The 15,000-nt window shown below is 42.7% G+C and overlaps 1 protein-coding gene across 1 annotated transcript in view; it reads left to right on the forward strand.

Moving 5' to 3' along the window:
• Window positions 1-15,000, forward strand: part of fkbp4 (FKBP prolyl isomerase 4) — a 36,469-nt gene that overhangs the window by 18,376 nt on the left and 3,093 nt on the right. The window contains exons 7-9 of the mRNA XM_080860948.1: window positions 10,306-10,389; window positions 14,106-14,291; window positions 14,973-15,000. The exon at window positions 14,973-15,000 is cut by the window's right edge and continues 116 nt beyond it. Of these exons, the coding sequence (XP_080717074.1) occupies window positions 10,306-10,389; window positions 14,106-14,291; window positions 14,973-15,000 (298 nt within the window). The remainder of the gene's footprint in view (window positions 1-10,305; window positions 10,390-14,105; window positions 14,292-14,972) is intronic.

The raw sequence follows: 15,000 nt of genomic DNA on the forward strand, positions 1-15,000 counted from the left end.
TATTTGACAACATGAGCAGTTGAGCAGTGTGTTCCCTTCAAAGAGTAAAGAGCAGGAAGCCACCTGAAGGTGTTGTGGTTATCAAAAGCATCATAGAGCCTGGAGCCTTTAGGGAGTTGCATGTTAACTAGATCTCCCACCTCCAGCTGCAGAGCCACACCACTGGAGAGATAGGAGCGATAACCATCAGTATCATACGCATCCAACTCCATGACCTGCTCTCCATTCTTAAACATCTTCATATCCATATAGCGTGAATCAAGATGATCTGTGACTGTGAATCTAAAGTAGTAGACTCCTTTTACTGGAGCTGTGAAGAAGCCTGTTGTGTTGCTGTAGGCCTGTCCAACATTGGTGATGATTCTAGTGAAGACCAAGTTCAGCTCAGTATCCCCAGACGATATGTATCCTTTTTTAGTCAGACCTGCTGAGAATGCCACCTTGGGTTTATCACTAATCTCTTTCTCCAGATTCACTACTTCAGTCTCAGTGGCTGCCAGTCTCTCAGTAACTGACCTCAAATCAGCTGTCTGTGCTGCAGATTCCTTCCTCAGATTCACCACTTCAGTTTCCCTTGCAGTCAGTCTGGTCTTCACAGCTGTCATCTCTGCCTCAAGAGCCTCCACTTTAGTTTCACTGGCCACCAGTCTTTGTTTCACAGCATCATTTTCACCCTCTATTTTGTTCAGCTGATCCTGAGTGAATCTCAGAGTCACCCTCAGCTCCACTACCATGTCTCTGAGTTCCCTGAGCTCAGCAGCAGACGCCCCAGTGCTCTGGCTCTCTGTGTGAAGTTCAGCATGGATGCTCTTAATCTGAGATCCACACATGGAGAGCAGCAGCACCATCAGTGTGATGACAGCCCTCATCTTTAACATCACTCCCTCACTGACACACAGACGTTCTGTAGTAGCAGTAGTAGCAGTAGTAGTAGTTGTAGAAGGTTGTCAGCCTCACTCCTGAGACACCCTCTTTTATATGCCTCAGTTACTCATTATGTAAGAAATTGGATAAACATTGGATTGGATAAACACACACACAACCTTGAGTTCAGTTCATGACGTTTTGAGGTTAAATAAAGTCCAGGCACACTGTCAACTAGACTTCAGACTTTTGTTCTGATGAGAGTGTTTGAAGAGGGAGAGGCTTTGGATCTCATTCCACTAAAGCATGACCTCCCCGGTGTGAGAACGCAATCACACACATGCAGCAGTCTGCTCTCACACACACAGAGACACACACACACTGACACACACACTGACACACACACACACACACACACAGACACACACACACACACACAGACACACACACAGACACACACACAGACACACACACAGACACACACACAGACACACACACAGACACACACACAGACACACACACAGACACACACACAGACACACACACAGACACACACACAGACACACACACAGACACACACACAGACACACACAGACACACACAGACACACACAGACACACACACACACAGACACACACACACACAGACACACACACAGACACACACACAGACACACACACAGACACACACACAGACACACACAGACACACACACAGACACACACAGACACACACAGACACACACAGACACACAGACACACACAGACACAGACACACACACACACAGACACACACACAGACACACACACAGACACACACACAGACACACACACAGACACACACACACACAGACACACACACAGACACACATTGCCAGGATATGCTGAACCAACCAAAAGAGCATATGAGTAAATTATCAAGTTAGATGTTGTTCCACTTAGGATTTCTCTTTAATTAAGCTATGAAATCTACCAATAAATCAGCATATCTATCTCTCTATTTTTCTCATATTCTATGACATGATTATTTAAATCGTTGCTTGAAAGCATTACATATCGCTTGTGCTATTTCTCTTTAATTAGGCTATACAATCTACCAATCGATCTTTCTTTCTTTCTTTCTTGCTTTCTTTCTTTCTTTCTTTCAATCTGTCTATATATCTATCAGTGTTTCCCCTACAATGATATTAGGGTGGCACCCCACCCCCCCTGAAAGATAATAGTGATTTAAAAAAAAAAAAAAAACGCTCATTTAAGGTTACCTTTACCATAAAACATGTAAAATTATACTTCTTTTTTAAGTAAAACTGCTTATTTTAACCCCTAATCCTGAAGTATAATTAGTGTGCTTGCCCGAAGGGAAGCACAGTATTGTTATCGTCAAGTTTTCTTTATTAGTGTGCTTGCCCGAAGGGAAGCACAGTATTGTTATCGTCAAGTTTTCTTTTGAGCTAGAGACGCCATTCAAACACCGAAATGTCCGGCTCGATCCGGTGCAGGTTGCTATGACTTTTCGTGGCGGTACTCATCCCCTTTTTTCTCCATAGACTTGCATGGCAGAACTCTGTGCATTATGACATCATAATAGGCTCATTAAACTGGCTTGCACCTGTGCTTCTCACTGACACCTCCGCCAAATCCAAGGAACCGCATTTTCTCTGTCCCTCTCAATTCAACTTTGAAAAAGAATAAGAGGAACCGTATTTCTCTGTCCCTCTCAATTCAACTTTGAGAAAGAATCAGAGTAACTACACTAAACTTGTATTCCCACTACGGTAACGTTAGCTATCCTAGCTGTGTTAAGCAGCTGTAACATCTGAGTACGGGGCTAAAGGCTAACTAACACTACGTAACGGGAGTATCCACTGGCAGTTTCAGCTAGCCGTAACGGGGGATCATTTTCCTTAATTCAAGTTGTTAAGTAAACCTGTGAAGTAATTCATGAATTTAGTTGTGTGGATATAGTGAGCTAAGGCTTGTATTCCTACTACGGTAACGTGAGCTATCCTAGCTGTGCGGGGCTATGCAAAAGTTGCTTATACTGAAAGAATGGTTAACTTGTTGTGGCCGATAGCGTGAGTTAACATTAACCCGTGTCCTGGGAGTAATGATTCATGAGAGACCTTGAATCATTAGGTTAACTGAAAAACGTTTGAGGATGTACCTGGGCACAGCGTAGCTGTTGTAGTGTGCTCAGTTTTCGAAAACTAGACTGAAACTAAGAAGGATAACTATGACTAAATGTGACTAAAACTAATATGCACTGAATCTAAAATAGCTGCTGAATCTAAAATAGCTGCCAAAATGAACACTGAGATGTATTAATTTTGGCAGCTATTTTAGATTCAGTCTTAAGACAAAAATGCATATTAGTTTTAGTCACATTTAGTCATAGTTATCCTTCTTAGTTTCAGAAGAGGTTTTTCATGGTTGCTAGCTCTAATCAGATGTACTATAGGCTTATAAGGGAAGACTAACTTTTTATGCCAACGAACACCAATAACTAGAACTAATTTGACAGACTATAAACCAATGTGATACACATGCTCTCTATCTATACAGTAAAAGTGTTGCTTACGTTAGATACTAGACCTACAGTCTAACTCTAACTGCATTAAGTCAAACAAGCTATATCTTACAATAAACTTTAAGTAAAGCTGGCTATGTAAGATACTACTAATAACAATTAAAAAGAGGTCAACCAAAGCGTTGTATGAACAAATGCAGTAATTTGATCAATTTACCAGCTAAATTGCTTTGGAATAACTGAACATGAATGGGGTTAAACGTTGGAAAATACAATGTTTGTAACTATAGGTCGCAAATGAGTATGACATGCTTTGCTTCCGCGTAAAAAAAACCTGCTGTGCTCCTAAATTTCTTTGTGTGCTCCTAAATGTTTTCATTTAGGAGCACATGTGCTCCTTGGGAAAAACCTTAGCGTAGAGCCCTGCAAATACTCTACTTTTTTTCTCTCTCCTTCTTTCTCTCTATCCCTCTCACTCTACTTTCTCTCACACTCCATCTCTCTGCTTCACTTTTTTTTCTCCTTCTTTCAATATTTTCCCTCTTCACTCTCTCTTTACTGTCTTTATCCAGAGCCACTCTTGTTCACTCTTTCCACTCTTCTTTCTTTCTTCCACTCTTCTTTCTTTTCTTCTTTCCTTCTTCCACTCTTCTTTACTTTCTTCACTCTTCTAGGAGACTAGGAGGGGAAGAGACTAATTCCAAGGCACTTGTTCTCTCTGTCATGGCCGCAACAGAGCAAGCACACTCTCGCAGTTCGTTCACGAAACGCATTCTAGTTTATTTATTCTCCCCGTTTTTCTTGCAGCTAACTACTCCTCGCCCGTTTGAGATAGAGACGCCATTCAAACACCGAAATGTCCGGCTCGATCCGGTGCAAGCCGCTATGACTTTTTGTGGCGGTACTCTTTGCCACTCCTTTTTTATTCCTCTTTTTCATCCCCTTTTTTCTCCATAGACTTGCATGGCAGAACTCTGTGCATTATGACATCATAATAGGCTCATTAAACTGGCTTGCACCTGTGCTTCTCACTGACACCTCCGCCAAATCCAAGGAACCGCATTTTCTCTGTCCCTCTCAATTCAACTTTGAAAAAGAATAAGAGGAACCGTATTTCTCTGTCACTCTCAATTCAACTTTGAGAAAGAATCAGAGTAACTACAGTTTATAACCTAGCTACCGTATTTCCACTTCGTTAAGGTGAGTTGAATGGCAGCATTTTCAGTGTACTGACTGAAATTTTAATGGAAACTGATAGTGTTAGCCGTAGCAGCTAACGTCTCCCATCCATGGGAGTATCCACTGGCAGTTTCAGCTAGCCGTAACAGGGGATAATTTTCCTTAATTCAAGTTGTGAAGTAAACCTTTGAAGTAATTCATGAATTTAGTTGTGTGGATATAGTGGGTTAAGGCTTGTATTCCTACTACAGTAACGTTAGCTATCCTAGCTGTGTTAAGCAGCTGTAATATCTGAGTACGGGGCTAAACGTAAGCTACCTAGACCTATACGTTGTAGATATGCAAAAGTAGCTTATACTGAAAGAATGGTTAACTTGTTAGCTCACCAGTTTATTTTGTTGCTAATGTGGTTGGAGAGGACCGATAGCGTGAGTTAACATTAACCCGTGTCCTGGGAGTAATGATTCATGAGAGACCTTGAACCATTAGGTTACCTGAAAAACGTTTGAGGATACCTGGACACAGCGTAGCTATTGTAGTGTGCTCAGTTTTCGAAAACTAGACTTAAACTAAGAAGGATAACTATGACTAAATGTGACTAAAACTAATATGCATTTTTGTCTTAAGACTGAATCTAAAATAGCTGCCAAAATGAACACTGATAGGGGACCCCTTAATCTGCAATTCATGGTTGCTAGCTCTAATCAGATGTACTAACTAGGCTTATAAGAGAAGACTAACTTTTTATGCCAACGAACACACTAGACCCTTTCACAATAAACGAGCAAACATGAGAGAAAAACAGAGCAAGCACTCTCTCGCAGTTCGTTCACGAAACGCATTCTAGTTGTTGCATACTGTTACTGTAAGATGTTATATTGACTGCTGTCATTAAAAGAAACACATGAACATCATAATTCATTTATGTGTTCCGTCCCCCCCCCCCCCCAAGCTGTAAACCTAGGGGAAACACTGTCTATTCATTTGTCTGTCTGTCTGTCTGTCTGTCTGTCTGTCTGTCTGTCTGTCTATTCATCTGTCTGTCTGTCTGTCTGTCTGTCTGTCTGTCTGTCTGTCTGTCTGTCTGTCTGTCTGTCTGTCTATCTGTCTGTCTGTCTGTCTGTCTGTCTAATATTCTATGAGACGTATATCAAAATGATGCATTCAATATTACTTAGGCTTTTCCAATTCTTCTTCAAATTCAAGCTCCTCCTCATGCACTCAATCTGACAGCAAGCTGGAAACTTCCCACCCCCAACCATTTCCCTCCAAAATGTCCAACGCAGTCAAACTGACCATGTATCTGAAAATATGATTGCAAGCTTTGGTAAATTTGAGTGAGATTTTTTTTCTCAATGTCAAGTCATGCCTAATACCCATCGTACACATCAGTAATCTGTCTACAAGTATGTCGGTGCACAGGGACGTGCACAGGAGTGGGCTAAGGTTGCTTGGGCAACTGCCCGTTTGCCCTCCTCGACTGAAGTTGCCCCTTCGAAGGAAATATATATATTTGCGATCAGGGGACGGGGGCGTGGCAGCAGCGGTTAGTGAGAGTTTAAAATGATATTGGCAAAATTTGCGATCAGGGGACTGGGGCTTGGCAGCGGCGGTGACAAAAATGAACGTGTTACCCTCTTTTTCCAAGGCAGAGCAACTGTCTTTCAAAATTCCTGTGCACGACACACACACACACGTCCCTGTCGGTGCTCGTATCAACATGACACTTTCAAACTAGAGAGAGAGAGAGAGAGAGATCTCACATCTATGTTCAACACACACACTTACTTCCACACACTCACCCACAGAAACCCACCCGGCACGCTCACACACACATAAGGTCACTCTATCTATATGTTTGTATGTTGTAATATCTTTTTATATTACATATATGTTTTGTATTGAGCTTTGGCAATACTGTCTAAATGACATTCATGCTAATAAAGCAATCTTTAACTTGAACTTGAGAGAGAGAGAGAGAGAGGAAGAGGAAGAGGAAGAGAGATACAACACTGAGAGACAGAGAGAGAGAGAGAGAGAGAAAGAGAGACAGAGACGACTGGAGGGAGGGAACTGCTGCTGGTATTTGAGCCCAATAGCCACACACACACACACACACACACACACACACACACACACACACACACACACACACACACACACACACAGACTTTCTTTCTCTCTGTCTCTCTCTCCTTTTCATTTGCTGCATCTGTTCTCTCTTGGTTCCACACTCTAGATTAAAGAAAAACACTCAGTAAATATGTTTCTGTGTTGATAAAGCATTGCTCAATATTTCCAATGACGACACAGAAGGATTACATTTTAAATGTGCTTTATTTTGAACATGATCATGAAGCATATCATTTATTTGACAACATGAGCAGTTGAGCAGTGTGTTCCCTTCAAAGAGTAAAGAGCAGGAAGCCACTGAAGATGCTGTGGTTATTAATATTATCATAGAGCCTCCAGCCTGCAGGGAGTCGCATGTTAACTACATCTCCCACCTCCAGCTGCAGAGTCACACCACTGGAGAGATAGGAGCGATGACCATCAGTATCATACTCATACAAATACATAACCTGCTCTCCATTCTTAAACATCTTGATATACATATAGCGTCCGTTAAGACGATCTGCAACTGTGAATCTAAAGTAGTACACTCCTTTTACTGGAGCTGTGAAGAGGCCTGTTGTGTTGCTGTAGGCCTGTCCAACATTGGTGATGATTCTAGTGAAGACCAAGTTCAGGTCAGTATCCCCAGACTCTATGTATCCTGAGTTGGTCAGACCTGCTGAGAATGCCACCTTGGGTTTATCACTAATCTCTTTCTCCAGATTCACTACTTCAGTCTCTGTGGCTGCCAGTCTCTCAGTAACTGACCTCAGATCAGCTGTCTGTGCTGCAGTATCTTTCTTCACGTGCTCCATGTCAGTCTCTGTGGCTGCCAGTCTCTCAGTAACTGACCTCAAATCAGCTGTCTGTGCTGCAGATTCCTTCCTCAGATTCACCGCTTCAGTTTCCCTTGCAGTCAGTCTGGTCTTCACAGCTGTCATCTCTGCTTCTTGTGCTAAATTCACCCTTTCCAGAGCCTCCACTTTAGTTTCACTGGCCACCAGTCTTTGTTTCACAGCATCATTTTCACCCTCTATTTTGTTCAGCTGATCTTTGTTATATTTTAGATCATCCTGAGTGAATCTCAGAGTCACCCTCAGCTCCACTACCATGTCTCTGAGTTCCCTGAGCTCAGCAGCAGACGCCCCAGTGCTCTGGCTCTCTGTGTGAAGTTCAGCATGGATGCTCTTAATCTGAGATCCACACATGGAGAGCAGCAGCACCATCAGTGTGATGACAGCCCTCATCTTTAACATCACTCCCTCTCTGACACACAGACGTTCTGTAGTAGTAGTAGTAGCAGTAGTAGTAGTTGTAGAAGGTTGTCAGTCTCACTCCTGAGACACCCTCTTTTATATGCCTCAGTTACTCATTATTTAAGAAATTGGATAAACATTGGATTGGATAAACACACACACAACCTTGAGTTTCAGTTCATGACGTTTTGAGGTTAAATAAAGTCCAGGCACACTGACAACTAGACTTCAGACTTTTGTTCTGATGAGAGTGTTTGAAGAGGGAGAGGCTTTGGATCTCATTCCACTAAAGCATGACCTCCCCGGTGTGAGAACGCAATCACACACAGACACACACGCACACACGCACACACACACACACACACACACAGACACACACAGGCACACACAGGCACACACAGGCACACACAGACACACACAGACACACACTAGGGATGGGCATTCGATTAAATTGTCTTAATCGATCGTCGGGAGAATTAATGATCGATTTTCGATTAATCATTAAAAAAATTATATCAAAAATGCACTATTTATAGGCTATATTAAAATGCAGTGAAAAAAGATAAAACACAGCGTGTTCCTCAATGAGATCTTTATTACAAGATTGACAACTCTTGTGGCAGTTAAACCGGATCCGTTTAATGGTTATACTTGAAAAATATGCGCTGCTGTTCTCTTAAGCAGCGGCGCCGACAGCTAGAAGCCGGTGCTCATAAACACAACATACTCGGTTAGCCTACCTAACAATGAATTAGGCTAATTAACAAAGCTCAATTAAAACAACCAGTAACAGTATTATCGACAAGCCATTCAATTCACCGGTAAAGAGAATATTAATAGTTAAGCCCTAAACCTACAAGTCCAGGTGCTTAGAATAACAGCTGATAGTAAACGTCAACTTTTAAGATGATTCTTGAGCAGTGCCAATTTCAAGCTATGTCATTCCCCGGTTTTCTAACCAGAAACAATAACCCTGGACGGTATTGAAAACTAGTAACTAACTGTTAAAGCACACGTTTTTAAAACAACCATTTAGCTAGCTTGGCTACCTTTTGGAATCCTTCAAGCCAAGTTCGCCAGCAATCCTAGGTTAGGTAGGGATGCTAACTTAGCCACGGTAAGCTAAGTGATGGAGGCTGGTAGAATGGCAAGCTATTTCCAACAGTGCTGATAAATATGGTGGGTTCCAAATGTTTAATACTTACTTAGTTGTATACTGTCACTAACCATGGTCGGATGTGCGTTGTTCAAGTGGTACATCATTTGAGTTGTGGCCGAGTTGTACTAATACACAGCTTCGCAGTGTTGTCAATGAACTAAGTCATTTTTTTTAATCAAAATGGTCCCACGCTACACGCCGTGACCTCTTCATGTTTACTTTTGAAAGACACGGAAACTTGCAGGTAACTGAGTAGGCCTGTTGCGTTTTTTCAAACATTGCCCTTGTTTGGTAAAATTGTAATTGCTGCCACATAGCGAAATCCATTGCATTCCTTCAAGACTCACACTACGCAACAGAACGTGCATTAGTTTTATCGATGAAAAAATAATGTCATCGACAAAATTCTTTATGATCAATTAATCGATCGTCGATTAATTATGCCCATCCCTAACACACACACAGACACACAGACACACAGACACACAGACACACAGACACACAGACACACAGACACACAGACACACAGACACACAGACACACAGACACACAGACACACAGACACATTTTAAATGTATGAATTGGACATACAATTGATGAGTGGGGCAGATTAAGTCAGGTCAAAGTAGTGAATGAAGATGTCAGGCATTATGAGCAGACCAGTCAGTCTCAGAAGTCCTTCACTAACAAGATCCACAAGGTGTGATGAAGGATCCTGGCAATCCTCTCCAGGAAGAGTCCAAAGATCCACACACACACACACACACACACACACACATACACACACTCCCCATGTAAAACCACACACACACACCCACACACACACACACACACACACACACACACACACTCCCCATGTAAAACCACACACACACACTCCCCATGTAAAACCACACACACACACACACACACACACACACACTCCCCATGTAAAACACACACACACACACACACACACTCCCCATGTAAAACACACACACACACACACACTCCCTATGTAAAACCACACACACACACACACTCCCCATGTAAAACCACACACACACACACACACACACACACTCCCCATGTAAAACCACACACACACACACACACACACACACACACTCCCCATGTAAAACCACACACACACACACATATCCAGTGACCCACTCAGTAATGTTGACGTTGTGAAGGAGTCTGGTCTGATGTGTCGTCCATTCCACAGGCCAAGGAATCATGGGAGATGAACACGGATGAGAAGCTGGAGCAGAGCAGCATCGTTAAGGACAAGGGCACACAGTACTTTAAGGTGAAGCACACACACCACACACACACACACACACACACACACACACACACACACACTCACGTACACACATTAAGGACAAGGGCACACAGTACTTTAAGGTGAAGCTCACACACACACACACACCACACACACACACACACACACACACACACACACACTCACGTACACACATTAAGGACAAGGGCACACAGTACTTTAAGGTGAAGCTCACACACACACACACAAAAATACCACACACACACTCACGTACACACATTAAGGACAAGGGCACACAGTACTTTAAGGTGAAGCTCACACACACACACACACAAACACCACACACACACTCAGAGATGGGCAGTATTTCAATTACTTGTATTTGAAATACTAGTTAATTTACTTTTGAGTATTTTGTAATTTGTATTTGATAGGGCAGATAAAAAGCCGAATGTAATTTGTAACAAAATACTTTAGAGTGGAGTAATTTTGTATTTAAAATACTCAAAATACTTTCTCCAGTGTTTAGGCAGAAAAATATTTTTTTTCTGTCGGATTCTACCACTAAACCATCTGATCTGCCTCTGAATGTCATTGTCCAAACAGGCATCAGTCAATTTGCAAAAAGTGGTGCTTCTTATGGCCCGCCCCTTTTTGGGACGAAAAGGAAATCACCCCAGATCTCTCTCATTGACTCTCATGTTAAATCAATTTTTTTTTTCACAAAACAGGGCTCAGGTCGAAAACTTAGATACCTGTCTTGATCCTTGTCAATTTATCTTCATTAGTACACCGACTAAAAGGAGGTTCTTTCAAAGAGCGAATCGAGTTGTTGCACTGAACGTTAGCAATCTTGACAAAATGTGACTTGATCAAAGCCGTATGATGTCCTTATACGCAATTAAGTACGACGAAAGCATGGTGGAGATAGCCCTCCCGGAAGCCATAGAGATTGCAATGAGAGCCCTGTTTTGTGAAAACATGAAAATCACACAGCTGCTGCCTGCAAAAATATATACAAAATCAATCAAGTTGTTGTCTTTTAATAGCTTTGCTTAGTTACACTGACATTCTGTGACTGTTCTTCCTTTTTTACTGGGTTCACCAGAGCTTTGTACATTATACATTAGCCCCGTAGCCAGGGCCCATAGAAATATTTATGTCAATCTAAATAGTCTGAATAGCCAAGTCACATTGCCAAAAATACTGATGTATACTTATATTCAGCGAAAAAATTACACTGACAGGTGTAATAGGCGGAATATGTGTGCGGGGGCAGGGGCGTGGTGGCGGTGGTTACAAACATGAAAAAAAGGATACGGACTCAAATGTTTGTGAACCACTGCCTTACAAGACTGACAAGGGCCCATCATAATAGCCTGCACCTGGGCCCGCGATAACTACGTTACGCCACTGAATAGCCCAAACCTGAATGTTCTGCTATACCAAATTGAGAGAAAACTGAAAATTCAGAAAAAGTATTTTAAAAATACAAAATACATGTATTGTATTTTGTTACATTTTCTGGCAACAGTATTTTGTATTTTATTTTGATACATTTATTTGAAGGGTATTTTGTATTTTGTATCAAAATACATTTTGATGTATTTTTGCCCATCTCTGCACACACTCACGTACACACACTCACGTACACACATTAAGGACAAGGGCACACAGTACTTTAAGGTGAAGCTCGCTCACACACACACACACACACACACAAACACCACACACACACTCACGTACACACATTAAGGACAAGGGCACACAGTACTTTAAGGTGAAGCTCACACACACACACACACAAACACCACACACACACTCACGTACACACATTAAGGACAAGGGCACACAGTACTTTAAGGTGAAGCTCACACACACACACACACACCACTCACACACAAACACACACACTCATACTCACGTACACACATTAAGGACAAGGGCACACAGTACTTTAAGGTGAAGCTCACACACACACACACACACACACACACACACACACACACACACACACACACACACACACACACACACACACAAGGGGTGGACAAATCGCTCTTCCACCTTTTGAAGTAGGACGTTCTCTTTAAAAGCGATATATCCTGTCCTCAGTCATCTGGGTTATTCACACTGGATAATGGGACAATTGTTCCACTTAACTTATTGTCTGGGAATCCCCCGCCCCTTCACTGCATCCCCCGCCCCTTCACTGCATTCCCTGCCCCTTCACTGCATTCCCCGCCCCTTCACTGCATTCCCCGCCCCTTCACTGCATTCCCCGCCCCTTCACTGCATTCCCCGCCCCTTCACTGCATTCCCCGCCCCTTCACTGCATTTCATTTGCTCAGTTAGTCTGGCCAGCTCCTCAATGGAGGTCCACTTCACTCACGTAATTGGACACGCCTTTAACCAATCAGACCAACGATACAACGATCGGTAATAAAGCAAACACATATTTTTTCTGTATTAATTGTTCCAGAGCAGGTTTCTGTTCTATTTTCAAAGAAAACTTGCCTTTGAAATCATCCAAGACAGCCGCGAGAGCAGTATATAGTTTACTGTGCTTTTCTCCTAAGTTTCGCTTTTGTTACGGTAGACGTGGTTATTTTAAATCCGCCAATGGCGCGCCAGGTAGCCAAAAGCCAGTTTGTGATTGGCTCCAAGGATTCTGGAAATCTTGAAGTGAACTGCTATCCTAAGTTTGCCAGACCCCCTTCAGAGGCTAAATCAAATTGGCCGGAGAAGAGGGGCGGGACTTCCCAGACTACTTAACTTAAGCACTAACGACGAACTAGGCCCAGATCTCCGTGATTGAATGGTGAGAAATTATCTAATGGAATCAAGTGACAAGAATGCCTAAATTCTGAGTGTTTTTTTTTTTTTAATCCATTAAGTCAGTATCTTTTATATGGAAGAAGGCATACAGTGAGGAATAGACACAAAGAAAAAGCATCTCCTCGTTTACCATGCCAATGCAATTCATCTGTCCTGCAGTTTTGTTTTAAATCCACTAGAGGGTGCTGTTGGCATTCAGTTTATGCTACAGACCACACTTTTTCAAAAATAGCTTCTTCATCAATTCCAAGGTTCATTGAACTTCTGCTTCTGAAATTAACGAAATTCTAGAATAATTGTGTGAGTGTGTGTGTGTGGTTCATGGTGTGTGTGTGTGTGTTAGGGCCCGACCGATTATCGGCCGCACCGATATATCGGGCCGATATTTAACATTTTGGCGATATCAGTATCGGCCATACTTTTTTTTTTATTTTATTTTATTTTTATAAAAAATGTATTTTATACATTCAGGACATACATAAAGGTTACAATGTTCACATGAACAACAACAACAAAACATCCGTCCCTTTACAAACACACAAACACACACACACGGCCATACTTTCCATAAATTCATATCATTTCCACAACCAATTTTGCAGCCGAGTCAGTGTGTGCCGTTTTTAATTTATTTGAGAATTTTTTTTCTTCTATTTATCGGTTGCACATATCGGTTATCGGCCTCCCATTTTCATAAATATCGGTATCGGTATCGGCCCTGAAAAAACCATATCGGTCGGGCCCTAGTGTGTGTGTGTGTGTGTGTGTGTGTGTGTGTGTGTGTGTGTGTGTGTAAGTTCTGGTGTGGTGATGAGTTTGTTTTATCTGGTGTGGTGTTCGTCTAATGTTTTGTTCGGTGTCTCTGTGTGTGTGTGTGTGTGCGTGTGTGTGTGTGTGTGTAGGACGGTAAGTACAAGCAGGCGTCTGTGCAGTACAAGCGGATCATCTCGTGGCTGGAGCATGAGTCGTCTCTGAAGGGGGAGGACGAGGAGAAGGCCAAAGCCCTGAGACTCGCTGCTCACCTCAACCTGGCCATGTGCTTCCTCAAGATACAGGAACACAGCCAAGCACTGGAGAACTGTGACAAGGTACACACACACACACACACACACACACACACACACCTCAACCTAGCCATGTGCTTCCTCAAGATACAGGAACACAGCCAAGCACTGGAGAACTGTGACAAGGTACACACACACACACACACACACACACACACACACCTCAACCTGGCCATGTGCTACCTCAAGATGCAGGAACACAGCCAAGCACTGGAGAACTGTGACAAGGTACACACACACACACACACACACACACACACACACACACACACACCTCAACCTAGCCATGTGCTTCCTCAAGATGCAGGAGCACAGCCAAGCACTGGAGAACTGTGACAAGGTACACACACACACACACACACACAGACACACACACACACACACACACACACACACCTCAACCTGGCCATGTGCTTCCTCAAGATACAGGAACACAGCCAAGCACTGGAGAACTGTGACAAGGTACACACACACACACACACACACACCTCAAGCTAGCCATGTGCTTCCTCAAGTTGCAGGAACACAGCCAAACACTGGAGAACTGTGACAAGGTACACACACACACACACACACACACACACACACATACATGATACAGGTCACACACACACACACATACATGATACAGGTTTATAGACACATAAACACATACATGTGTGTGTGTGTGTGTGTGTGTGTGTGTGTGTGTGTGTGTGTCTCCAGGCTCTTGAATTAGACGGCACCAACGAGA

This window comes from Sprattus sprattus (genome assembly GCF_963457725.1).
Source record: "Sprattus sprattus genome assembly, contig: scaffold_120, whole genome shotgun sequence".
Lineage (NCBI taxonomy): Eukaryota > Metazoa > Chordata > Actinopteri > Clupeiformes > Clupeidae > Sprattus > Sprattus sprattus.